We start from the raw sequence: 24566 nt of genomic DNA on the forward strand, positions 1-24566 counted from the left end.
GTGCCCGCCGGCGATTCTCCGCGCTCGATGGGCAGAGTGCCCGCCGGCGATTCTCCGCGCTCGATGGGCAGAGTGCCCGCCGGCGATTCTCCGCGCTCGATGGGCAGAGTGCCCGCCGGCGATTCTCCGCGCTCGATGGGCAGAGTGCCCGCCGGCGATTCTCCGCGCTCGATGGGCAGAGTGCCCGCCGGCGATTCTGCGCGCTCGATGGGCAGAGTGCCCGCCGGCGATTCTCCGCGCTCGACGGGCAGAGTGCCCGCCGGCGATTCTCCGCGCTCGATGGGCAGAGTGCCCGCCGGCGATTCTCCGCGCTCGATGGGCAGAGTGCCCGCCGGCGATTCTCCGCGCTCGATGGGCAGAGTGCCCGCCGGCGATTCTCCGCGCTCGATGGGCAGAGTGCCCGCCGGCGATTCTCCGCGCTCGATGGGCAGAGTGCCCGCCGGCGATTCTCCGCGCTCGATGGGCAGAGTGCCCGCCGGCGATTCTCCGCGCTCGACGGGCAGAGTGCCCGCCGGCGATTCTCCGCGCTCGACGGGCAGAGTGCCCGCCGGCGATTCTCCGCGCTCGATGGACAGAGTGCCCGCCGGCGATTCTCCGCGCTCGACGGGCAGAGTGCCCGCCGGCGATTCTGCGCGCTCGATGGGCAGAGTGCCCGCCGGCGATTCTGCGCGCTCGACGGGCAGAGTGCCCGCCGGCGATTCTCCGCGCTCGATGGACAGAGTGCCCGCCGGCGATTCTGCGCACTCGATGGGCAGAGTGCCCGCCGGCGATTCTCCGCGCTCGATGGGCAGAGTGCCCGCCGGCGATTCTCCGCGCTCGATGGGCAGAGTGCCCGCCGGCGATTCTCCGCGCTCGATGGGCAGAGTGCCCGCCGGCGATTCTCCGCGCTCGACGGGCAGAGTGCCCGCCGGCGATTCTCCGCGCTCGATGGGCAGAGTGCCCGCCGGCGATTCTCCGCGCTCGACGGGCAGAGTGCCTGCCGGCGATTCTCCACGCTCGATGGGCAGAGTGCCGCCGGCGATTCTGCGCGCTCGACGGGCAGAGTGCCCGCCGGCGATTCTCCGCGCTCGATGGGCAGAGTGCCCGCCGGCGATTCTCCGCGCTCGATGGGCAGAGTGCCTGCCGGCGATTCTCCGCGCTCGACGGGCAGAGTGCCCGCCGGCGATTCTGCGCGCTCGACGGGCAGAGTGCCCGCCGGCGATTCTCCGCGCTCGATGGGCAGAGTGCCCGCCGGCGATTCTCCGCGCTCGACGGGCAGAGTGCCCGCCGGCGATTCTCCGCGCTCGACGGGCAGAGTGCCCGCCGGCGATTCTCCGTGCTCGACGGGCAGAGTGCCCGCCGGCGATTCTCCGCGCTCGACGGGCAGAGTGCCCGCCGGCGATTCTCCGCGCTCGACGGGCAGAGTGCCCGCCGGCGATTCTCCGCGCTCGATGGGCAGAGTGCCCGCCGGCGATTCTGCACGCTCGATGGGCAGAGTGCCCCCCCGGCGATTCTCCGCGCTCGACGGGCAGAGTGCCCGCCGGCGATTCTCCGCGCTCGATGGGCAGAGTGCCCGCCGGCGATTCTCCGCGCTCGACGGGCAGAGTGCCCGCCGGCGATTCTCCGCGCTCGACGGGCAGAGTGCCCGCCGGCGATTCTCCGCGCTCGACGGGCAGAGTGCCCGCCGGTGATTCTCCGCGCTCGACGGGCAGAGTGCCCGCCGGCGATTCTCCACGCTCGACGGGCAGAGCGCCCCCCCGGCGATTCTCCGCGCTCGACGGGCAGAGTGCCCGCCGGCGATTCTCCGCGCTCGACGGGCAGAGTGCCCGCCGGCGATTCTCCGCGCTCGATGGGCAGAGTGCCCGCCGGCGATTCTCCGCGCTCGATGGGCAGAGTTCCCGCCGGCGATTCTCCGCGCTCGATGGGCAGAGTGCCCGCCGGCGATTCTGCGCGCTCGATGGGCAGAGTGCCCGCCGGCGATTCTCCGCGCTCGACGGGCAGAGTGCCCGCCGGCGATTCTCCGCGCTCGACGGGCAGAGTGCCCGCCGGCGATTCTCCGCGCTCGACGGGCAGAGCGCCCCCCCGGCGATTCTCCGCGCTCGACGGGCAGAGTGCCCGCCGGCGATTCTCCGCGCTCGATGGGCAGAGTGCCCGCCGGGGATTCTGCGCGCTCGATGGGCAGAGTGCCCGCCGGCGATTCTCCGCGCCCGACGGGCAGAGTGCCCGCCGGCGATTCTCCGCGCTCGATGGGCAGAGTGCCCGCCGGCGATTCTCCGCGCTCGATGGGCAGAGTGCCCGCCGGCGATTCTCCGCGCTCGATGGGCAGAGTGCCCGCCGGCGATTCTCCGCGCTCGATGGGCAGAGTGCCCGCCGGCGATTCTCCGCGCTCGATGGGCAGAGTGCCCGCCGGCGATTCTCCGCGCTCGATGGGCAGAGTGCCCGCCGGCGATTCTGCGCGCTCGATGGGCAGAGTGCCCGCCGGCGATTCTCCGCGCTCGACGGGCAGAGTGCCCGCCGGCGATTCTCCGCGCTCGATGGGCAGAGTGCCCGCCGGCGATTCTCCGCGCTCGATGGGCAGAGTGCCCGCCGGCGATTCTCCGCGCTCGATGGGCAGAGTGCCCGCCGGCGATTCTCCGCGCTCGATGGGCAGAGTGCCCGCCGGCGATTCTCCGCGCTCGATGGGCAGAGTGCCCGCCGGCGATTCTCCGCGCTCGATGGGCAGAGTGCCCGCCGGCGATTCTCCGCGCTCGACGGGCAGAGTGCCCGCCGGCGATTCTCCGCGCTCGACGGGCAGAGTGCCCGCCGGCGATTCTCCGCGCTTGACGGGCAGAGTGCCCGCCGGAGATTCTCCGCGCTTGACGGGCAGAGTGCCCGCCGGAGATTCTCCGCGCTCGACGGGCAGAGTGCCCGCCGGCGATTCTCCGCGCTCGATGGGCAGAGTGCCCGCCGGCGATTCTCCGCGCTCGATGGGCAGAGTGCCCGCCGGCGATTCTCCGCGCTCGATGGGCAGAGTGACCGCCGGCGATTCTCCGCGCTCGATGGGCAGAGTGCCCGCCGGCGATTCTCCGCGCTCGATGGGCAGAGTGCCCGCCGGCGATTCTCCGCGCTCGACGGGCAGAGTGCCCGCCGGCGATTCTGCGCGCTCGATGGGCAGAGTGCCCGCCGGCGATTCTCCGCGCTCGACGGGCAGAGTGCCCGCCGGCGATTCTCCGCGCTCGATGGGCAGAGTGCCCGCCGGCGATTCTCCGCGCTCGATGGGCAGAGTGCCCGCCGGCGATTCTCCGCGCTCGACGGGCAGAGTGCCCGCCGGCGATTCTGCGCGCTCGACGGGCAGAGTGCCCGCCGGCGATTCTCCGCGCTCGACGGGCAGAGTGCCCGCCGGCGATTCTCCGCGCTCGATGGGCAGAGTGCCTGCCGGCGATTCTCCGCGCTCGACGGGCAGAGTGCCCGCCGGCGATTCTCCGCGCTCGATGGGCAGAGTGCCCGCCGGCGATTCTCCGCGCTCGATGGGCAGAGTCCCCGCCGGCGATTCTCCGCGCCCGACGGGCAGAGTGCCCGCCGGCGATTCTCCGCGCTCGATGGGCAGAGTGCCCGCCGGCGATTCTCCGCGCTCGATGGGCAGAGTGCCCGCCGGCGATTCTCCGCGCTCGATGGGCAGAGTGCCCGCCGGCGATTCTCCGCGCTCGATGGGCAGAGTGCCCGCCGGCGATTCTCCGCGCTCGATGGGCAGAGTGCCCGCCGGCGATTCTCCGCGCTCGATGGGCAGAGTGCCCGCCGGCGATTCTGCGCGCTCGATGGGCAGAGTGCCCGCCGGCGATTCTCCGCGCTCGACGGGCAGAGTGCCCGCCGGCGATTCTCCGCGCTCGACGGGCAGAGTGCCCGCCGGCGATTCTCCGCGCTCGATGGGCAGAGTGCCCGCCGGCGATTCTCCGCGCTCGATGGGCAGAGTGCCCGCCGGCGATTCTCCGCGCTCGATGGGCAGAGTGCCCGCCGGCGATTCTCCGCGCTCGATGGGCAGAGTGCCCGCCGGCGATTCTCCGCGCTCGATGGGCAGAGTGCCCGCCGGCGATTCTCCGCGCTCGACGGGCAGAGTGCCCGCCGGCGATTCTCCGCGCTCGACGGGCAGAGTGCCCGCCGGCGATTCTCCGCGCTCGATGGACAGAGTGCCCGCCGGCGATTCTCCGCGCTCGACGGGCAGAGTGCCCGCCGGCGATTCTGCGCGCTCGATGGGCAGAGTGCCCGCCGGCGATTCTGCGCGCTCGACGGGCAGAGTGCCCGCCGGCGATTCTCCGCGCTCGATGGACAGAGTGCCCGCCGGCGATTCTGCGCGCTCGATGGGCAGAGTGCCCGCCGGCGATTCTCCGCGCTCGATGGGCAGAGTGCCCGCCGGCGATTCTCCGCGCTCGATGGGCAGAGTGCCCGCCGGCGATTCTCCGCGCTCGATGGGCAGAGTGCCCGCCGGCGATTCTCCGCGCTCGACGGGCAGAGTGCCCGCCGGCGATTCTCCGCGCTCGATGGGCAGAGTGCCCGCCGGCGATTCTCCGCGCTCGACGGGCAGAGTGCCTGCCGGCGATTCTCCACGCTCGATGGGCAGAGTGCCCGCCGGCGATTCTGCGCGCTCGACGGGCAGAGTGCCCGCCGGCGATTCTCCGCGCTCGATGGGCAGAGTGCCCGCCGGCGATTCTCCGCGCTCGATGGGCAGAGTGCCTGCCGGCGATTCTCCGCGCTCGACGGGCAGAGTGCCCGCCGGCGATTCTGCGCGCTCGACGGGCAGAGTGCCCGCCGGCGATTCTCCGCGCTCGATGGGCAGAGTGCCCGCCGGCGATTCTCCGCGCTCGACGGGCAGAGTGCCCGCCGGCGATTCTCCGCGCTCGACGGGCAGAGTGCCCGCCGGCGATTCTCCGCGCTCGACGGGCAGAGTGCCCGCCGGCGATTCTCCGCGCTCGACGGGCAGAGTGCCCGCCGGCGATTCTCCGCGCTCGACGGGCAGAGTGCCCGCCGGCGATTCTCCGCGCTCGATGGGCAGAGTGCCCGCCGGCGATTCTGCACGCTCGATGGGCAGAGTGCCCCCCCGGCGATTCTCCGCGCTCGACGGGCAGAGTGCCCGCCGGCGATTCTCCGCGCTCGATGGGCAGAGTGCCCGCCGGCGATTCTCCGCGCTCGACGGGCAGAGTGCCCGCCGGCGATTCTCCGCGCTCGACGGGCAGAGTGCCCGCCGGCGATTCTCCGCGCTCGACGGGCAGAGTGCCCGCCGGTGATTCTCCGCGCTCGACGGGCAGAGTGCCCGCCGGCGATTCTCCACGCTCGACGGGCAGAGCGCCCCCCCGGCGATTCTCCGCGCTCGACGGGCAGAGTGCCCGCCGGCGATTCTCCGCGCTCGACGGGCAGAGTGCCCGCCGGCGATTCTCCGCGCTCGACGGGCAGAGTGCCCGCCGGTGATTCTCCGCGCTCGACGGGCAGAGTGCCCGCCGGCGATTCTGCGCGCTCGACGGGCAGAGTGCCCGCCGGCGATTCTCCGCGCTCGATGGGCAGAGTGCCCGCCGGCGATTCTCCGCGCTCGACGGGCAGAGTGCCCGCCGGCGATTCTCCGCGCTCGACGGGCAGAGTGCCCGCCGGCGATTCTCCGCGCTCGACGGGCAGAGTGCCCGCCGGCGATTCTCCGCGCTCGACGGGCAGAGTGCCCGCCGGCGATTCTCCGCGCTCGACGGGCAGAGTGCCCGCCGGCGATTCTCCGCGCTCGATGGGCAGAGTGCCCGCCGGCGATTCTGCACGCTCGATGGGCAGAGTGCCCCCCCGGCGATTCTCCGCGCTCGACGGGCAGAGTGCCCGCCGGCGATTCTCCGCGCTCGATGGGCAGAGTGCCCGCCGGCGATTCTCCGCGCTCGACGGGCAGAGTGCCCGCCGGCGATTCTCCGCGCTCGACGGGCAGAGTGCCCGCCGGCGATTCTCCGCGCTCGACGGGCAGAGTGCCCGCCGGTGATTCTCCGCGCTCGACGGGCAGAGTGCCCGCCGGCGATTCTCCACGCTCGACGGGCAGAGCGCCCCCCCGGCGATTCTCCGCGCTCGACGGGCAGAGTGCCCGCCGGCGATTCTCCGCGCTCGACGGGCAGAGTGCCCGCCGGCGATTCTCCGCGCTCGACGGGCAGAGTGCCCGCCGGTGATTCTCCGCGCTCGACGGGCAGAGTGCCCGCCGGCGATTCTGCGCGCTCGATGGGCAGAGTGCCCGCCGGCGATTCTCCGCGCTCGACGGGCAGAGTGCCCGCCGGCGATTCTCCGCGCTCGACGGGCAGAGTGCCCGCCGGCGATTCTCCGCGCTCGACGGGCAGAGCGCCCCCCCGGCGATTCTCCGCGCTCGACGGGCAGAGTGCCCGCCGGCGATTCTCCGCGCTCGATGGGCAGAGTGCCCGCCGGGGATTCTGCGCGCTCGATGGGCAGAGTGCCCGCCGGCGATTCTCCGCGCCCGACGGGCAGAGTGCCCGCCGGCGATTCTCCGCGCTCGATGGGCAGAGTGCCCGCCGGCGATTCTCCGCGCTCGATGGGCAGAGTGCCCGCCGGCGATTCTCCGCGCTCGATGGGCAGAGTGCCCGCCGGCGATTCTCCGCGCTCGATGGGCAGAGTGCCCGCCGGCGATTCTCCGCGCTCGATGGGCAGAGTGCCCGCCGGCGATTCTCCGCGCTCGATGGGCAGAGTGCCCGCCGGCGATTCTGCGCGCTCGATGGGCAGAGTGCCCGCCGGCGATTCTCCGCGCTCGACGGGCAGAGTGCCCGCCGGCGATTCTCCGCGCTCGATGGGCAGAGTGCCCGCCGGCGATTCTCCGCGCTCGATGGGCAGAGTGCCCGCCGGCGATTCTCCGCGCTCGATGGGCAGAGTGCCCGCCGGCGATTCTCCGCGCTCGATGGGCAGAGTGCCCGCCGGCGATTCTCCGCGCTCGATGGGCAGAGTGCCCGCCGGCGATTCTCCGCGCTCGATGGGCAGAGTGCCCGCCGGCGATTCTCCGCGCTCGACGGGCAGAGTGCCCGCCGGCGATTCTCCGCGCTCGACGGGCAGAGTGCCCGCCGGCGATTCTCCGCGCTTGACGGGCAGAGTGCCCGCCGGAGATTCTCCGCGCTTGACGGGCAGAGTGCCCGCCGGAGATTCTCCGCGCTCGACGGGCAGAGTGCCCGCCGGCGATTCTCCGCGCTCGATGGGCAGAGTGCCCGCCGGCGATTCTCCGCGCTCGATGGGCAGAGTGCCCGCCGGCGATTCTCCGCGCTCGATGGGCAGAGTGACCGCCGGCGATTCTCCGCGCTCGATGGGCAGAGTGCCCGCCGGCGATTCTCCGCGCTCGATGGGCAGAGTGCCCGCCGGCGATTCTCCGCGCTCGACGGGCAGAGTGCCCGCCGGCGATTCTGCGCGCTCGATGGGCAGAGTGCCCGCCGGCGATTCTCCGCGCTCGACGGGCAGAGTGCCCGCCGGCGATTCTCCGCGCTCGATGGGCAGAGTGCCCGCCGGCGATTCTCCGCGCTCGACGGGCAGAGTGCCCGCCGGCGATTCTCCGCGCTCGACGGGCAGAGTGCCCGCCGGCGATTCTGCGCGCTCGACGGGCAGAGTGCCCGCCGGCGATTCTCCGCGCTCGACGGGCAGAGTGCCCGCCGGCGATTCTCCGCGCTCGATGGGCAGAGTGCCTGCCGGCGATTCTCCGCGCTCGACGGGCAGAGTGCCCGCCGGCGATTCTCCGCGCTCGATGGGCAGAGTGCCCGCCGGCGATTCTCCGCGCTCGATGGGCAGAGTGCCCGCCGGCGATTCTGCGCGCTCGACGAGCAGAGTGCCCGCCGGCGATTCTCCGCGCTCGATGGGCAGAGTGCCCGCCGGCGATTCTCCGCGCTCGATGGGCAGAGTGCCCACCGGCGATTCTCCGCGCTCGATGGGCAGAGTGCCCGCCGGCGATTCTCCGCGCTCGATGGGGAGAGTGCCCGCCGGCGATTCTCCGCGCTCGACGGGCAGAGTGCCCGCCGGCGATTCTCCGCGCTCGACGGGCAGAGTGCCCGCCGGGGATTCTCCGCGCTCGACGGGCAGAGTGCCCGCCGGCGATTCTCCGCGCTCGACGGGCAGAGTGCCCGCCGGCGATTCTCCGCGCTCGATGGGCAGAGTGCCCGCCGGCGATTCTCCGCGCTCGACGGGCAGAGTGCTCGCCGGCGATTCTCCGCGCTCGACGGGCAGAGTGCCCGCCGGCGATTCTCCGCGCTCGATGGGCAGAGTGCCCGCCGGCGATTCTCCGCGCTCGATGGGCAGAGTGCCCGCCGGCGATTCTCCGCGCTCGACGGGCAGAGTGCCCGCCGGCGATTCTCCGCGCTCGATGGGCAGAGTGCCCGCCGGCGATTCTCCGCGCTCGATGGGCAGAGTGCCCGCCGGCGATTCTGTGCGCTCGATGGGCAGAGTGCCCGCCGGCGATTCTCCGCGCTCGATGGGCAGAGTGCCCGCCGGCGATTCTCCGCGCTCGATGGGCAGAGTGACCGCCGGCGATTCTCCGCGCTCGATGGGCAGAGTGCCCGCCGGCGATTCTCCGCGCTCGATGGGCAGAGTGCCCGCCGGCGATTCTCCGCGCTCGACGGGCAGAGTGCCCGCCGGCGATTCTCCGCGCTCGATGGGCAGAGTGCCCGCCGGCGATTCTCCGCGCTCGATGGGCAGAGTGCCCGCCGGCGATTCTCCGCGCTCGACGGGCAGAGTGCCCGCCGGCGATTCTCCGCGCTCGACGGGCAGAGTGCCCGCCGGCGATTCTCCGCGCTCGACGGGCAGAGTGCCCGCCGGCGATTCTCCGCGCTCGATGGGCAGAGTGCCCGCCGGCAATTCTCCGCGCTCGATGGGCAGAGTGCCCGCCGGCGATTCTCCGCGCTCGACGGGCAGAGTGCCCGCCGGCGATTCTCCGCGCTCGACGGGCAGAGTGCCCGCCAGCGATTCTCCGCGCTCGACGGGCAGAGTGCCCGCCGGCGATTCTCCGCACTCGACGGGCAGAGTGCCCGCCGGCGATTCTCCGCGCTCGATGGGCAGAGTGCCCACCGGCGATTCTCCGCGCTCGATGGGCAGAGTGCCCGCCGGCGATTCTCCGCGCTCGACGGGGAGAGTGCCCGCCGGCGATTCTCCGCGCTCGACGGGCAGAGTGCCCGCCGGCGATTCTCCGCGCTCGACGGGCAGAGTGCCCGCCGGGGATTCTCCGCGCTCGACGGGCAGAGTGCCCGCCGGCGATTCTCCGCGCTCGACGGGCAGAGTGCCCGCCGGCGATTCTGCGCGCTCGACGGGCAGAGTGCCCGCCGGCGATTCTCCGCGCTCGACGGGCAGAGTGCCCGCCGGCGATTCTCCGCGCTCGACGGGCAGAGTGCCCGCCGGCGATTCTCCGCGCTCGACGGGCAGAGTGCCCGCCGGCGATTCTCCGCGCTCGATGGGCAGAGTGCCCGCCGGCGATTCTCCGCGCTCGACGGGCAGAGTGCTCGCCGGCGATTCTCCGCGCTCGACGGGCAGAGTGCCCGCCGGCGATTCTCCGCGCTCGACGGGCAGAGTGCCCGCCGGCGATTCTCCGCGCTCGATGGGCAGAGTGCCCGCCGGCGATTCTCCGCGCTCGATGGGCAGAGTGCCCGCCGGCGATTCTCCGCGCTCGACGGGCAGAGTGCCCGCCGGCGATTCTCCGCGCTCGATGGGCAGAGTGCCCGCCGGCGATTCTGTGCGCTCGATGGGCAGAGTGCCCGCCGGCGATTCTCCGCGCTCGATGGGCAGAGTGCCCGCCGGCGATTCTCCGCGCTCGATGGGCAGAGTGACCGCCGGCGATTCTCCGCGCTCGATGGGCAGAGTGCCCGCCGGCGATTCTCCGCGCTCGACGGGCAGAGTGCCCGCCGGCGATTCTCCGCGCTCGACGGGCAGAGTGCCCGCCGGCGATTCTCCACGCTCGACGGGCAGAGTGCCCGCCGGCGATTCTCCGCGCTCGATGGGCAGAGTGCCCGCCGGGGATTCTGCGCGCTCGATGGGCAGAGTGCCCGCCGGCGATTCTCCGCGCTCGACGGGCAAAGTGCCCGCCGGCGATTCTCCGCGCTCGACGGGCAGAGTGCCCGCCGGCGATTCTCCGCGCTCGACGGGCAGAGTGCCCGCCAGCGATTCTCCGCGCTCGACGGGCAGAGTGCCCGCCGGCGATTCTCCGCACTCGACGGGCAGAGTGCCCGCCGGCGATTCTCCGCGCTCGATGGGCAGAGTGCCCACCGGCGATTCTCCGCGCTCGATGGGCAGAGTGCCCGCCGGCGATTCTCCGCGCTCGACGGGGAGAGTGCCCGCCGGCGATTCTCCGCGCTCGACGGGCAGAGTGCCCGCCGGCGATTCTCCGCGCTCGACGGGCAGAGTGCCCGCCGGGGATTCTCCGCGCTCGACGGGCAGAGTGCCCGCCGGCGATTCTCCGCGCTCGACGGGCAGAGTGCCCGCCGGCGATTCTGCGCGCTCGACGGGCAGAGTGCCCGCCGGCGATTCTCCGCGCTCGACGGGCAGAGTGCCCGCCGGCGATTCTCCGCGCTCGACGGGCAGAGTGCCCGCCGGCGATTCTCCGCGCTCGACGGGCAGAGTGCCCGCCGGCGATTCTCCGCGCTCGATGGGCAGAGTGCCCGCCGGCGATTCTCCGCGCTCGACGGGCAGAGTGCTCGCCGGCGATTCTCCGCGCTCGACGGGCAGAGTGCCCGCCGGCGATTCTCCGCGCTCGACGGGCAGAGTGCCCGCCGGCGATTCTCCGCGCTCGATGGGCAGAGTGCCCGCCGGCGATTCTCCGCGCTCGACGGGCAGAGTGCCCGCCGGCGATTCTCCGCGCTCGATGGGCAGAGTGCCCGCCGGCGATTCTCCGCGCTCGATGGGCAGAGTGCCCGCCGGCGATTCTGTGCGCTCGATGGGCAGAGTGCCCGCCGGCGATTCTCCGCGCTCGATGGGCAGAGTGCCCGCCGGCGATTCTCCGCGCTCGATGGGCAGAGTGACCGCCGGCGATTCTCCGCGCTCGATGGGCAGAGTGCCCGCCGGCGATTCTCCGCGCTCGACGGGCAGAGTGCCCGCCGGCGATTCTCCGCGCTCGACGGGCAGAGTGCCCGCCGGCGATTCTCCACGCTCGACGGGCAGAGTGCCCGCCGGCGATTCTCCGCGCTCGATGGGCAGAGTGCCCGCCGGGGATTCTGCGCGCTCGATGGGCAGAGTGCCCGCCGGCGATTCTCCGCGCTCGACGGGCAAAGTGCCCGCCGGCGATTCTCCGCGCTCGATGGGCAGAGTGCCCTCCGGCGATTCTCCGCGCTCGACGGGCAGAGTGCCTGCCGGCGATTCTCCGCGCTCGATGGGCAGAGTGCCTGCCGGCGATTCTCCGCGCTCGACGGGCAGAGTGCCCGCCGGCGATTCTCCGCGCTCGACGGGCAGAGTGCCCGCCGGCGATTCTCCGCGCTCGATGGGCAGAGTGCCCGCCGGCGATTCTCCTCGCTCGATGGGCAGAGTGCCCGCCGGCGATTCTCCGCGCTCGATGGGCAGAGTGCCCGCCGGCGATTCTCCGCGCTCGACGGGCAGAGTGCCTGCCACCGATTGGCGGACCATCGCGATCCAGAAGTGACCTACCTTCCTCCGCGCGTGCCCACGGTGTGGCTCCGCCATGTCGCCGGCGCCAAGTGGGCCGCCGCGCGTGCGTGGATCTGCTTGCGGCCGCCGTGCGCGTGCGTGGACCTGCTTGCACCCGCCGTGCGCGTGCGTGGATCTGCTTGCGGCCGCCGTGCGCATGCGTGAACCTGCTTGCGGCCGCTTGCGCCCGTGCGTGGATCTGCTTGCGGCCACCGTGCGCACGCGTGGACCTGCTTGCGGCCGTGCGTGGATCTGCTTGCGGCCGCTTGCGCCCGTGCGTGGACCTGCTTGCGGCCACCGTGCGCACGCGTGGACCTGCTTGCGGCCGTGCGTGGATCTGCTTGCACCCACCGTGCGCACGCGTGGATCTGCTTGCGGCCGCTTGCGCCCGTGCGTGGATCTGCTTGCGGCCGCTTGCGCCCGTGCGTGGATCTGCTTGCGGCCGCCGTGCGCGTGCGTGGACCTGCTTGCACCCGCCGTGCGCGTGCGTGGACCTGATCCGAACAGCAGGGCCTCGGAAGGTAGAAGCTCTGGGGGAGTTTCGGTAAACTCACCCGTTGCAGCAAGTAGCTGATCAGCGGGAAATTGGTTCGGCAATCTCTGAAGTATCAGGCGGAGTCAACAAATCAAACTGTGCCCCTAGTTTCCTCTTGAACGACAGCATTGCTGGTGAACCGTGCGTGGGGGCACGTACAGTGTTCCGATAAGGTATCAGGAATATGTTTACTCTTCTTGATAATGCGCCATGGTCCTTCGATGCTTTGACCAAATGCACAAAACCATCAGCCAATCCATTCGTTGCTGGATGATATGGAGCTGACTGGATGTGGTGAATACCTTTCCCTTTCGAGCAATCCTCAAACTCTGTCACTGTAAACTTGTATCGTTCCTCTTGGTGCAGAAGAAGTCTTATAACACCAGGTCAAAGTCCAAAAGGTTCACTTGGATTCACTAGTTTTCGGAGCACAGCTCCTTCATCAGGTGAGTGAAGAGGTTACACAAACACAGCATATACAGACAAAGTCAATGATGCAAGGCGATACTTTGAATTCGAGTCTTTGCAGGGAATTAAGTCTTTACAGGTCCAGACGGTGCGACTGGGGACAGGGATAATCACAGGTTAAAGAGGTGTGAATTGTCTCAAGCCAGGACAGTTGGTAGGATTTTGCAAGCCCAGGCCAGGTGGTGGGGGTTCAATGTAGTGAGACATGAATCCAAGGTCCCGGTTGAGGCCGTACTCATGTGTGTGGAACTTGGGTATCCATCTTGTGGATCTTCATTCCAATCCCAAATGGGGCTGTTTAGCACAGGGCTAAATCGCTGGCTTTGAAAGCAGACCAAGGCAGGGCAGCAGCACGGTTCAATTCCCGTACCAGCCTCCCCGAACAGGCGCCGGAATGTGGCGACTAGGGGCTTTTCACAGTAACAATAAGCGATTTTCATTTCATTTCATTTCAACTGCAAAGCTTCTATTGTTCCTCGCTCCATAAGATGTGGCAACATCCGTAGCAGCTTTCAGAGTATTTCTTTTAAGTAAATTTAAAGTGCCCAATCAAGGGGCAATTTGGCATGGCCAATCAACCCATCCTGCACAACTTGTTGGGTTGTGGGGGGAGAATGTGCAAACTCCACGCAGACAGTGTTCCGAGGATGGGATCGAACCCAGGTCCTCGGCGGCGTGAGACAGCAGTGCTAACCACTGCGCCGCCATGCCGCTCAGCTTTCGGAGTTAAATCACTTACAGTAAAAAGCAGCTTCCCTCGAATTGCTTCACTGCGCAACCCACAGACCAGCCTGTCTCGAAGAGTATCATCCAAGTGTTGTACCAAATTCACAATATGTTGTCATCTTCTTAAAGACACCACAGACTGTAAAACACTTTCACCTCCTTCCCGACTATAGGGGTGGAACTGAATCATTTGTGTAACCAATAACGGGTTAGGAGAGAAATGCCCCTCCAAGCTTTTCACCAATTCACTGAGGGAGCGTAGCACGACACACACTCCCGTCTGCATCAATGGCTCCGAAGTGGAGATGGTCGATAGCTTTAAGTTCCTGGGGGGGGTGACCATCACCAACAGTCTGTCCTGGTCCACTCACGTTGATGGAACAGTCAAGAAAGCCCAACAACGTTTCTACTTCCTACGGAAGCTAAAGAAATTCGGCATGTCTGCATCGGCTCTCACAAACTTCTACAGATGTGCGATAGAGAGCATCCTATCCGGCTGCATCGCAGCCTGGTATGGGAACTGCTCAGTCCAAGATCGCAAGGAACTGCAGAGTGTGGTGAACTCAGCCCAACGCATCACACAAGCTTGCCACCCTCCCATTGATTCTGTCTACACCTCCTGCTGCCTCAGGAAGGCAGACAGCATTATCAGAGACCCCTCCCACCCAGGCATTGCCTTCTTCCAGACCCTTCCATCAGGCAGAAGGTACAGAAGTCTGAAGACCCGCACATCCAGACATAGGATCAGCTTCTTCCCCACAGCTACCAGACCCCTCAACGACTCCCCCTCGGACTGATCTGTTCCCTGTAAGAACACTATTCACGACGCCCTATGCTGCTCTTGTTCATGTATCTGATTTGTTTGGCCCCTTGTTCCGCACTGTAACCAATCACTGTTTGTCGATGTCCCATTTGTCAATGTTCCCTGTTGATTATTCTTTTCTCTACTATGTACGTACTGTGTACGTTCCCTCGGCCGCAGAAAAATACTTTTCACTGTACTTCGGTACATGTGACAATAAATCAAATCAAATCAAAAGACTTGTCTCCTGGTTTTGCCAGTGAACAAGACTCGGTCGCGGCATAACATTTTACGGCCAACTGAGCTGAGAACTGTTGCTTCACCACGTGCGCGCTCCCAGCAACCCAGACCCCACTCACTTCAGCCCAAGCAAGTCTTCCCGGACCCACGTTCTTCTGACACACAGTTGCTGTCGAAAACGTTTGTTGTACCTTCACACCAGCGCTGCGCCTGGCATCGGTGCGCAGGTCCGACCCCGAGGATCTTCCATTGCTCCCGATGCCGTCCTGCAGTCAGTGGACCTGATGTACTATCAATTACCACAAAGACGAGAGTAGTGGAACAATTGAGGCTTTATTGAGCAAAGATGTTGTGCCTCCTGTAGCTGGAACCAGAATGGCTGCAGCACCGGCTGCACACACATTTATACTCCGCCTACTGGGCGGAGCCAGCAGGCAGGGATTTACCCATGTACCTCTATTATACGTGTCTTACCGTAATACATATAATACTGCTAGTGGCGACTACCACAGGACCGAAATCTCCTTTCCGGCCATTTCTCTACCTCTACCCTCGTCGCCAGTTTTCCCTCCCGTCACATTTCTTTTTTGCCGCGAAATGTTACGGAGGTGCCCCCGCTCTGGATTCTTGCAACAAGTGGTGGGGGGGGGGGGTGTTTATTAAGGGGTGTCGCTCAATACCATCAAAGGTGGCGATCTGCTCAGTGCTCGCGCAAACGCTCTGCCGACCTCACTACTCCATCACACGGCGCACGACCAGCCAGAACGTTATTCCCAGATACAGAACAGCGACAGAGAGCCTGGCAGCTAAAACGTTGAGCGGCTGAGAGTGAGTCAATCTTCCTACCTGAGCACGATGAAGGATCGCTTGTTGGGGTCCCAGATGTATCGAATACTTTGGTGTTGCAAATATCGGATCTGGGAAGGAAGGGGTTAAATCGGTGAGTGAAATTCCCAGTCCCTCCAGCACGTCCCAGCCCCCACTCCCCTCTTGATTCATTCCATCTCGCTGGGGGGAGGTCTGGGCTGGGAAGAGGGGTGGGGGTCTGTGACTGGCTCACCTGAATCCCGGTGAAGGAGATGTTTTTCCGGAGCAGTGAGAACTCGTCCACATCCTCGATCCTTTCCCCTTCCCGCTGGTCGGTCTGCGGGCTGTACTTCAGGTACATGAACTTCACCTTTTGCCTGTGCCATTCCTGAAACTCATCCTGTACAGAGAGAGAGAGAGAGGGAGAGAGGAAAAACGGGACAAGAGAGGGAGAGCGAAAGAGAGAGAGAGAGAAAGAGAGAGGAAAAACAAGACGAGAGAGGGAGAGCGAAAGAAAGAGAGGGAGAGAGAGAGAGAGAAAAAATGGGACAAGAGAGGGAGAGCGAAAGAAGGAGAGAGAGAGAAAGAGAGGGGAGCGTGACGAGAGAGGGAGAGCAAAAGAAAGAGAGGGAGAGAGAGAGAGGAAAAACGAGACGAGAGAGGGAGAGCGAAAGAAAGAGAGAGAAAAAGAAAGAGAAAGAGAGGGGAGCGGGACAAGAGAGGGAGAGCAAAAGAAAGAGGGAGAGAGAGAGGAAAAACGGGACACGAGACGGAGAGCGAAAGAAAGAGAGAGAGAGAGGGGAGCGGGACGAGAGAGGGAGAGCAAAAGAAAGAGAGGGAGAGAGAGAGAAAAAATGGGACGAGAGAGGAAGAGCGAGAGAAAGAGAGAGAGAGAAAGAGAGGTGAGCAGAATGAAAGAGGGAGAGCAAAAGAAAGAGTGAGAGAGAGAGAGAGAAAAAGAGAGGGGAGCGGAACGAGAGGGAGAGCAAAAGAAAGAGAGGGGAGCGGGACAAGACAGGAAGAGCAAAAAAAAGAGAGGGAGGGAGAGACGAGAGAAGGAGAGCGAAAGAGAGTTAGAGAGAGAGAAAGAGAGGGGAGCAGGGCAAGAGAGGGAGAGCAAAAGAAAGAGGGAGAGAGAAAGAGAGGGGAGCGGGACACGAGAGGGAGAGCGAAAGAAAGAGAGTGAGAGAGAGAGTGGAACGGGGTGAGAGAGGGAGAGCAAAAGAAAGAGAGGGACGAGAGGAGAGCGAAAGAAAGTGTGGGATAGGGAGAGAGGGACGAGAGGAGAGCGAAAGAAAGTGTGGGAGAGAGGGACGAGAGAGGGAGAGTGAAAGAATGAGAATGAGAGAGAGGGAGAGTGAAAGGAAGCGTGTGGGAGGAAGAGAGAGAGATAAAGAGAGGGAGAGAACCGAGTGTAGGGACAAAGACAACAAGGTGTAAAGTAACACAAACAGAAAATGCTGGACAATCTCAGCCGGTCTGACAGCGTCTGTGGAGAGAGAAGGGAGCTGACGTTTCGAGTCTGGATGATTCTTGGTCAAAGCTAACAGTCTTTGACAAAGAGTCATGGAAGAAGTTGGACGAGTATTGTGGTTAGCACAATTGCTTCACAGCTCCCAGGGTCGCAGGTTCGATTCCCGGCTTGGGTCACTGTCTGTGCGGAGTCTGCACGTCCTCCCCGTGTGTGCGTGGGTTTCCTCCGGGTGCTCCGGTTTCCTCCCACAGTCCAAAGATGTGCAGGTTAGGTGGATTGGCCGTGATAAATTGCCCTTAGTGTCCAAAATTGCCTTTAGCGTTGGGTGGGGTTACTGGGTTATGGGGATAGGGTGGAGGTGTGGGCTTGGGTAGGGTGCTCTTTCCAAGAGCCGGTGCAGACTCGATGGGCCGAATGGCCTCCTTCTGCACTGTAAATTCTATGATTCCCATGTATTAAATGATCTGTTGAGCTGCTCGCAGAAAAATACTTTTCACTGTACCTCGGTACACGTGACAATAAACCAATCCAATCCAATCCAGGCCTGCTGAGATTGTCCAGCACTGTGTTTGTAAATTCAGAGTACCCAATTCATTTTTCTTTTCCAATTAAGGGGCAATTTAGCGTGGCCAATCCACCTACCCTGCACATCTTTGAGTTGCGGGGGTGAGACCCACGCAGACACGGGGAGAATGTGCAAACTCCACACGGACAGTGACCCGGGGCCGGGATCGAACCCGGGTCCTCGGTGCCGTGAGGCAGCAGTGCTAACCACTGTGGCACCGTGCTGTCCAGCCGGTACTGTGTTTTCATCGCCGATCCCAGCATCCGCAGTAATTTGCTTTTATTAAGGCGCAAAGTAGACAGTGCTGAGGGAATCGATGCAGCCTTTAATAAATTTAATTTAAAGTATCGTTCACACCACACAAGTCCCAGGCAATGACCATCCCCTACAAGAGAGGATCTAACCATCGCCCCTCGACATTCAATGCCATTACCGTCGCTGAATCCCCCCACAATCAACATCCTGGGGGTTACCATTGATCAGAAACTGAACTGGACCCAGCCACATTAATACTGTGGCTACCAGGGCAGGTCAGAGGCTGGGAATCCTGCGGAGAGTAACTCACCTCCTGACCCCCCCCCAAAGCCTGTCCACCATCTACAGGCACAAGTCAGGAGTGTGATGGAATACTCTCCACTTGCCTGGATGAGCGCAGCTCCAACAACACTCAAGAAGCTCGACACCATCCAGGACAAAGCAGCCCCGCTTGATTGCTCCCCTTCCACAAACATTCGCTTCCTCCCCCACCGACGCACAGTGCCAGCCGTGTGTACCGTCTACAAGATGCACAGCAGCGACTCACCAAGGTTCCTGAGGCAGCACCTTCCAAACCCACGACCTCTACCATCTAGAAGGACAAGAGCAGCAGATACCTGGGAACCCCACCACCTGGAGGTCCCCCTCCGAGTCACTCACCATCCTGACTTATAGAAACAGAGAATCCTGACAGTGCAGAAGGAGGCCATTCAGCCCATCGTAAGAGCACCCTGGCTCGGCCCCATCCCCCACCCCATCGCCGTAACCACACCCAGGTGCAATTTAGCGTCGCCAACCCACCTAGCGCGCACGTCTTTGGACTGTGGGAGGAAACCGGGGCACCCGGAGGAAACCCACGCAGACACGGGGAGAAAATGTAAAGTTTCCACAGATACTAGGCCCGGTCTGTGACATCATGCTTTTGTTTTGGAAGCCCGGAGCTTCCCGAGGAGCTGTCGGAAGTCCGAACGGTACGGCAACAAGCGACACCTACCGTGGTTTTCATCAGTACGTACTCCGCATCCTGGAGGTGACAGGGGTAGCAGAAACACTTCATGTGGCATTCTGGCCTCCAATAGAACGCCATGATGAACAAGCCACAGGACAGGATGGTGGCGAGGGTTGAGAGCAATGCCCTCCACCAGCTCCAACAGTATCCATAAATCATCTGGAAACAGGAGAATAACTAAACTCGACCGAGCAGAATCTTAGGAAATAAAACCGCATTATGATAGCTAAGTAGTGAAACGCAGGGCGCCCTCGACACTGTCCCCATCAAACACTCCCAGGACAGGTACAGCACGGGGTTAGATACAGAGTAAAGCACCCTCTACACTGTCCCCATCAGACACTCCCAGGACAGGTACAGCACGGGGTTAGATACAGAGTAAAGCTCCATCTACACTGTCCCCATCAAACGCTCCCAGGACAGGAACAGCACGGGGTTAGATACAGAGTAAAGCTCCCTCTACACTGTCCCCATCAAACACTCCCAGGACAGGTACAGCACGGGGTTAGATACAGAGTAAAGATCCCTCTACACTGTCCCCATCAAACACTCCCAGGACAGGTAGAGCACGGGGTTAGATACAGAGTATAGCTCACTCTACACTGTCCCCATCAAACGCTCCCAGGACAGGTACAGCACGGGGTTAGATACAGAGTAAAGCTCCCTCTACACTGTCCCCATCAAACACTCCCAGGACAGGTAGAGCACGGGGTTAGATACAGAGTATAGCTCACTCTACACTGTCCCCATCAAACGCTCCCAGGACAGGAACAGCACGGGGTTAGATACAGAGTAAAGCTCCCTCTACACTGTCCCCATCAAACACTCCCAGGACAGGTACAGCACGGGGTTAGATACAGAGTAAAAGTCCCTCGACACTGTCCCCATCAAACACTCCCAGGACAGGTACAGCACGGGGTTCGATACAGAGTAAAGCTCCCGCTGCACTGTCCCCATCAAACACTCCCAGGACAGGGACAGCACGGGGTTAGATACAGAGTAAAGCTCCCTCCACACTGTCCCCATTAAACACTCCCAGGACAGGTACAGCACGGGGTTAGATACAGAGTAAAGCTCCCTCATCACTGTCCCCATCAAACACTCCCAGGACAGGGACAGCACGGGGTTAGATACAGAGTAAAGCTCCCTCTACACTGTCCCCATCAAACACCCCCAGGACAGGTACATCACGGGGTTAGATACAGAGTAAAGCTCCCTCTACACTGTCCCCATCAAACACTCCCAGGACAGGTACAGCACGGGGTTAGATACAGAGTAAAGCTCCCTCTACACTGTCCCCATCAAACACTCCCAGGACAGGTACAGCACGGGGTTAGATACAGAGAAAAGCTCCCTCAACACTGTCCCCATCAAACACTCCCAGGACAGGTACAGTACGGGGTTAGGTACAGAGTAAAGCTCCCTGTACACTGTCCCCATCAAACACTCCCAGGACAGGTACAGCACGGGGTTAGATACAGAGTAAAGCTCCCTCAACACTGTCCCGATCAAACACTCCCAGGACAGGTACAGCACGGGGTTAGATACAGAGTAAAGCTCCCTCAACACTGTCCCTATCAAACACTCCCAAAACAGGTACAGTACGGAGTTAGATACAGAGTAAAGCTCCCTCTACACTGTCCCCATCAGACACTCCCAGGACCGGTACAGCACGGGGTTAGATTCAGAGTAAAGCTCCCTCAACACTGTCCCCATCAAACACTCCCAGGACAGGTACAGCACGGGTTAGATACAGAGTAAAGCTCCCTCTGCACTGTCCCCATCAAATACTCCCAGGACAGGTACAGCACGGGGTTAGTTACAGAGTAAAGCTCCCTCTACACTGTCCCCATCAAACACTCCCAGGACAGGTACAGCACGGGGTTAGATACAGAGTAAAGCTCCCTCTACACTGTCCCCATCTAACACTCCCAGGACAGGTGCAGCACGGGGTTAGATACAGAGTAAAGCTCCCTCTACACTGTCCCCATCAAACACTCCCAGGACAGGTACAGCACGGGGTTCGATACAGAGTAAAGCTCCCTCTACACTGTCCCCATCAAACACTCCCAGGACAGGTACAGCACGGGGTTCGATACAGAGTAAAGCTCCCTCTACACTGTCCCCATCAAACACTCCCAGGACAGGTACAGCACGGGGTGAGATACAGAGTAAAGCCCCCTCTACACCGTCCCCATCAAACACTCCCAGGACAGGTACAGCACGGGGTTAGATACAGAGTAAAGCTCCCTCGACACCGTCCCCATCAAACACTCCCAGGACAGGTACAGCACGGGGTTAGATACAGAGTAAAGCTCCCTCGACACCGTCCCCATCAAACACTCCCAGGACAGGTACAGCACGGGGTTAGATACAGAGTAAAGCTCCCTCTACAGTGTCCCCATCAAACACTCCCAGGACAGGTACAGCACGGGGTTAAAGATCCCTGTACATCAGCTCGTTAGTCCAGGCCTGTGTTCATCTCACAGGTGAAAGGTCAGTGTCAAATAATTTAGGTGCCCCCCCCCCCACCCCCCCAGGATTCCGCGAGGGGTCGGCCGCCCTGGTTACCATCTCGTTGCCTTCGCCGACATTCACCACCCGGTTGTCGACGGGGGGAGGGGATGCTGCATCGCCCGAACCCGACCGTCTCCGCTCTCGAGGCTGGTGTTGATTCGCCAGCAGCATCCCGACACTCCGCTGGTCCCAGCCGCTGGGCTGCCCGGCCTCCTCCTCCAGGCCCCTCGGGGTTCGGGGAGCCCCCACGGGGGTCTCAGCGGCCGCTGCCTGGCTGGGCCGTCCCCACTCGTCCCGGGCGCTGGCGCCGCCCCGGGCAGTGCCCGGCTGATCCGTCCTTTGGGCAGCCTCGCTCTGCTTCCTCCTGGGCATCCTCGCAGCCTCACCTCACCCCCCTCATCGCCGTCCGCCGAGTCGCCTCATTCTCTTCAAAGACAAAAAGCAGGGGGAAATAAGGAGTCAATCGGAGCACAGTTAACTCACAGGCCGAGATTCGCATTCCCCACGGATCCAGGGTTGGAAAAGCGGGATGAGAAGGGATAGGTGACCAACACGATGAGCCGAATGGTCTCTTTCTGTGCTGTAAGACTCTCTGACGCAACATCCCTGAGTTAGACAAGGAGTTGATGCCATCTACAAGATGCACCGCAGCGACTCACCGAGGTTCCTGAGGCAGCACCTTCCAAACCCACGGCCTCTACCATCTACAAGGACAAGAGCAGCAGATACCTGGGAACCCCACCACCTGGAGGGTCCCCCCCACCCTCAGCACTGACCCTCTGACAGTGCAGCACTCCCTCAGTACTGACCCTCTGACAGTGTTGCACTCCCTCAGTACTGACCCTCTGACAGTGCGGCGCTCCCTCAGTACTGGCCCTCTGACAGTGCGGCACTCCCTCAGTACTGACCCTCTGACAGTGCGGCACTCCCTCAGTACTGACCCTCTGACAGTGCGGCACTCCCTCGGTACTGACCCTCTGACAGTGCGGCACTCCCTCAGTACTGACGCTCTGACAGTGCGGCACTCCCTCAGTACTGACCCTCTGACAGTGCGGCACTCCCTCAGTACTGACGCTCTGACAGTGCGGCACTCCCTCGGTACTGACCCTCTGACAGTGCGGCACTCCCTCAGTACTGACGCTCTGAGAGTGCGGCACTCCCTCAGTACTGACCCTCTGACAGTACGGCACTCTCTCAGTACTGACTCTCTGACAGTGCAGCGCTCCCTCAGTACTGACCCTCTGACAGTGCGGCACTCCCTCAGTACTGACCCTCTGACAGTGCGGCACTCCCTCAGTACTGACCCTCTGACAGTGCGGCACTCCCTCAGTACTGACCCTCTGACAATGCGGCACTCCCTCAGTACTGACCCTCTCACAGTGCGGCACTCCCTCAGTACTGACCCTCTGACAGTGCAGCACTCCCTCAGTACTGACCCTCTGACAGAGCAGCACTCCCTCAGTACTGACCCTCTGACAGAGCAGCACTCCCTCAGTACTGACCCTCTGACAGTGCGGCACTCCCTCAGTACTGACCCTCTGACAGTGCGGCGCTCCCTCAGTACTGACCCTCTGACAGTGCGGCACTCCCTCAGTACTGACCCTCTGACAGAGCGGCACTCCCTCAGTACCGACCCTCTGACAGTGCGGCACTCCCTCAGTACCGACCCTCTGACAGTGCAGCACTCCCTCAGTACCGACCCTCTGACAGTGCAGCACTCCCTCAGTACTGACCCTCTGACAGTGCGGCACTCCCTCAGCACTGACCCTCTGACAGTGCGGCACTCCCTCCGTACTGACCCTCTGACAGTGCGGCACTCCCTCAGCACTGACCCTCTGACAGTGCGGCACTCCCTCCGTACTGACCCTCTGACAGTGCGGCACTCCCTCAGCACTGACCCTCTGACAGTGCGGCACTCCCTCAGTACTGACCCTCTGACAGTGCGGCACTCCCTCAGTACTGACCCTCTGACAGTGCGGCACTCCCTCAGTACTGACCCTCTGACAGTGCGGCACTCCCTCAGTACTGACCCTCTGACAGTGCGGCACTCCCTCTGTACTGACCCTCTGACAGTACGACACTCCCTCAGTACTGACCCTCTGACAGTGCGGCACTCCCTCAGTACTGACCCTCTGACAGTGCGGCACTCCCTCAGTACTGACCCTCTGACAGAGCAGCACTCCCTCAGTACTGACCCTCTGACAGTGCGGCGCTCCCTCAGTACTGACCCTCTGACAGTGCGGCACTCCCTCAGTACTGACCCTCTGACAGTGCGGCACTCCCTCAGTACTGACCCTCTGACAGAGCAGCACTCCCTCAGTACTGACCCTCTGACAGAGCAGCACTCCCTCAGTACTGACCCTCTGACAGTGCAGCACTCCCTCAGTACTGACCCTCTGACAGTGCGGCACTCCCTCAGTACTGACCCTCTGACAGTGTGGCACTCCCTCAGTACTGTCCCTCTGACAGTGCGGCGCTCCCTCAGTACTGGCCCTCTGACAGTGTGGCACTCCCTCAGTACTGACCCTCTGACAGTGCGGCACGCCCTCAGTACTGACCCTCTGACAGTGCGGCGCTCCCTCAGTACTGACCTTCTGACAGTGCAGCACTCCCTCAGTACTGACCCCCTGACAGTGCGGCACTCCCTCAGTACTGTCCCTCTGACAGTGCGGCGCTCCCTCAGTACTGACCCTCTGACAGTGCGGCACTCCCTCAGTACTGTCCCTCTGACAGTGCGACGCTCCCTCAGTACTGACCCTCTGACAGTGCGGCACTCCCTCAGTACTGACCCTCTGACAGTGCAGCACTCCCTCAGTACTGACCCTCTGACAGTGCGGCACTCCCTCAGTACTGACCCTCTGACAGTGCGGCACTCCCTCAGTACTGTCCCTCTGACAGTGCGGCGCTCCCTCAGTGCTGACCCTCTGACAGTGTGGCACTCCCTCAGTACTGACCCTCTGACAGTGCGGCACTCCCTCAGTACTGACCCTCTGACAGTGCGGCGCTCCCTCAGTACTGACCTTCTGACAGTGCAGCACTCCCTCAGTACTGTCCCTCTGACAGTGCGGCACTCCCTCAGTACTGACCCCCTGACAGTGCGGCACTCCCTCTGTACTGACCCTCTGACAGTGCGGCACTCCCTCAGTACTGACCCTCTGACAGTGCGGCACTCCCTCAGTACTGACCCTCTGACAGTGCGGCACTCCGTCAGTACTGACCCTCTGACAGTGTGGCGCTCCCTCAGTACTGACCCTCTGACAGTGCAGCACTCCCTCAGTACTGACCCTCTGACAGTGCAGCACTCCCTCAGTACTAACCCTCGCCGCTGCGAATTGGCAGCAACCTTTCGGTAATGGTCAGAAATGAGGGGTTTAAACTAAAAAGAGTGAGAGAGTAGCGGGTGCAGCCTCCTACCAGTCAATAGAACAGCAGGCGTCAACTTTGCAGAGGTGCTGGTGGCAGAGTTGGAGGTCAGCCCTCCTGCGGGCCATGGGCCTGTCGTTCTTGTTGGGTGTGGGGACCGCACTTGGAGCTCGTCAGCGTCACATTGTCAACTGTGCTTCTGAAGAGCGACACTCTGTCTAGTGAAGCACT

General features: G+C 63.5%; 1 protein-coding gene across 1 annotated transcript in view; it reads right to left on the reverse strand.

The window, feature by feature from the left end:
• The window catches only part of LOC140404557 (polyamine-transporting ATPase 13A3-like), a 121079-nt gene extending 96513 nt beyond the window's left edge, over positions 1-24566 (reverse strand). Inside the window, exons 1-5 of the mRNA XM_072493161.1 lie at positions 24387-24566; positions 21027-21398; positions 18441-18614; positions 15406-15552; positions 15192-15262 (exon numbers count right to left, since the gene is read on the reverse strand). Of these exons, the coding sequence (XP_072349262.1) occupies positions 15192-15262; positions 15406-15552; positions 18441-18614; positions 21027-21344 (710 nt within the window). The 5' untranslated portion in view covers positions 21345-21398; positions 24387-24566. The remainder of the gene's footprint in view (positions 1-15191; positions 15263-15405; positions 15553-18440; positions 18615-21026; positions 21399-24386) is intronic.

This window comes from Scyliorhinus torazame, chromosome 31, assembly GCF_047496885.1.
Source record: "Scyliorhinus torazame isolate Kashiwa2021f chromosome 31, sScyTor2.1, whole genome shotgun sequence".
Lineage (NCBI taxonomy): Eukaryota > Metazoa > Chordata > Chondrichthyes > Carcharhiniformes > Scyliorhinidae > Scyliorhinus > Scyliorhinus torazame.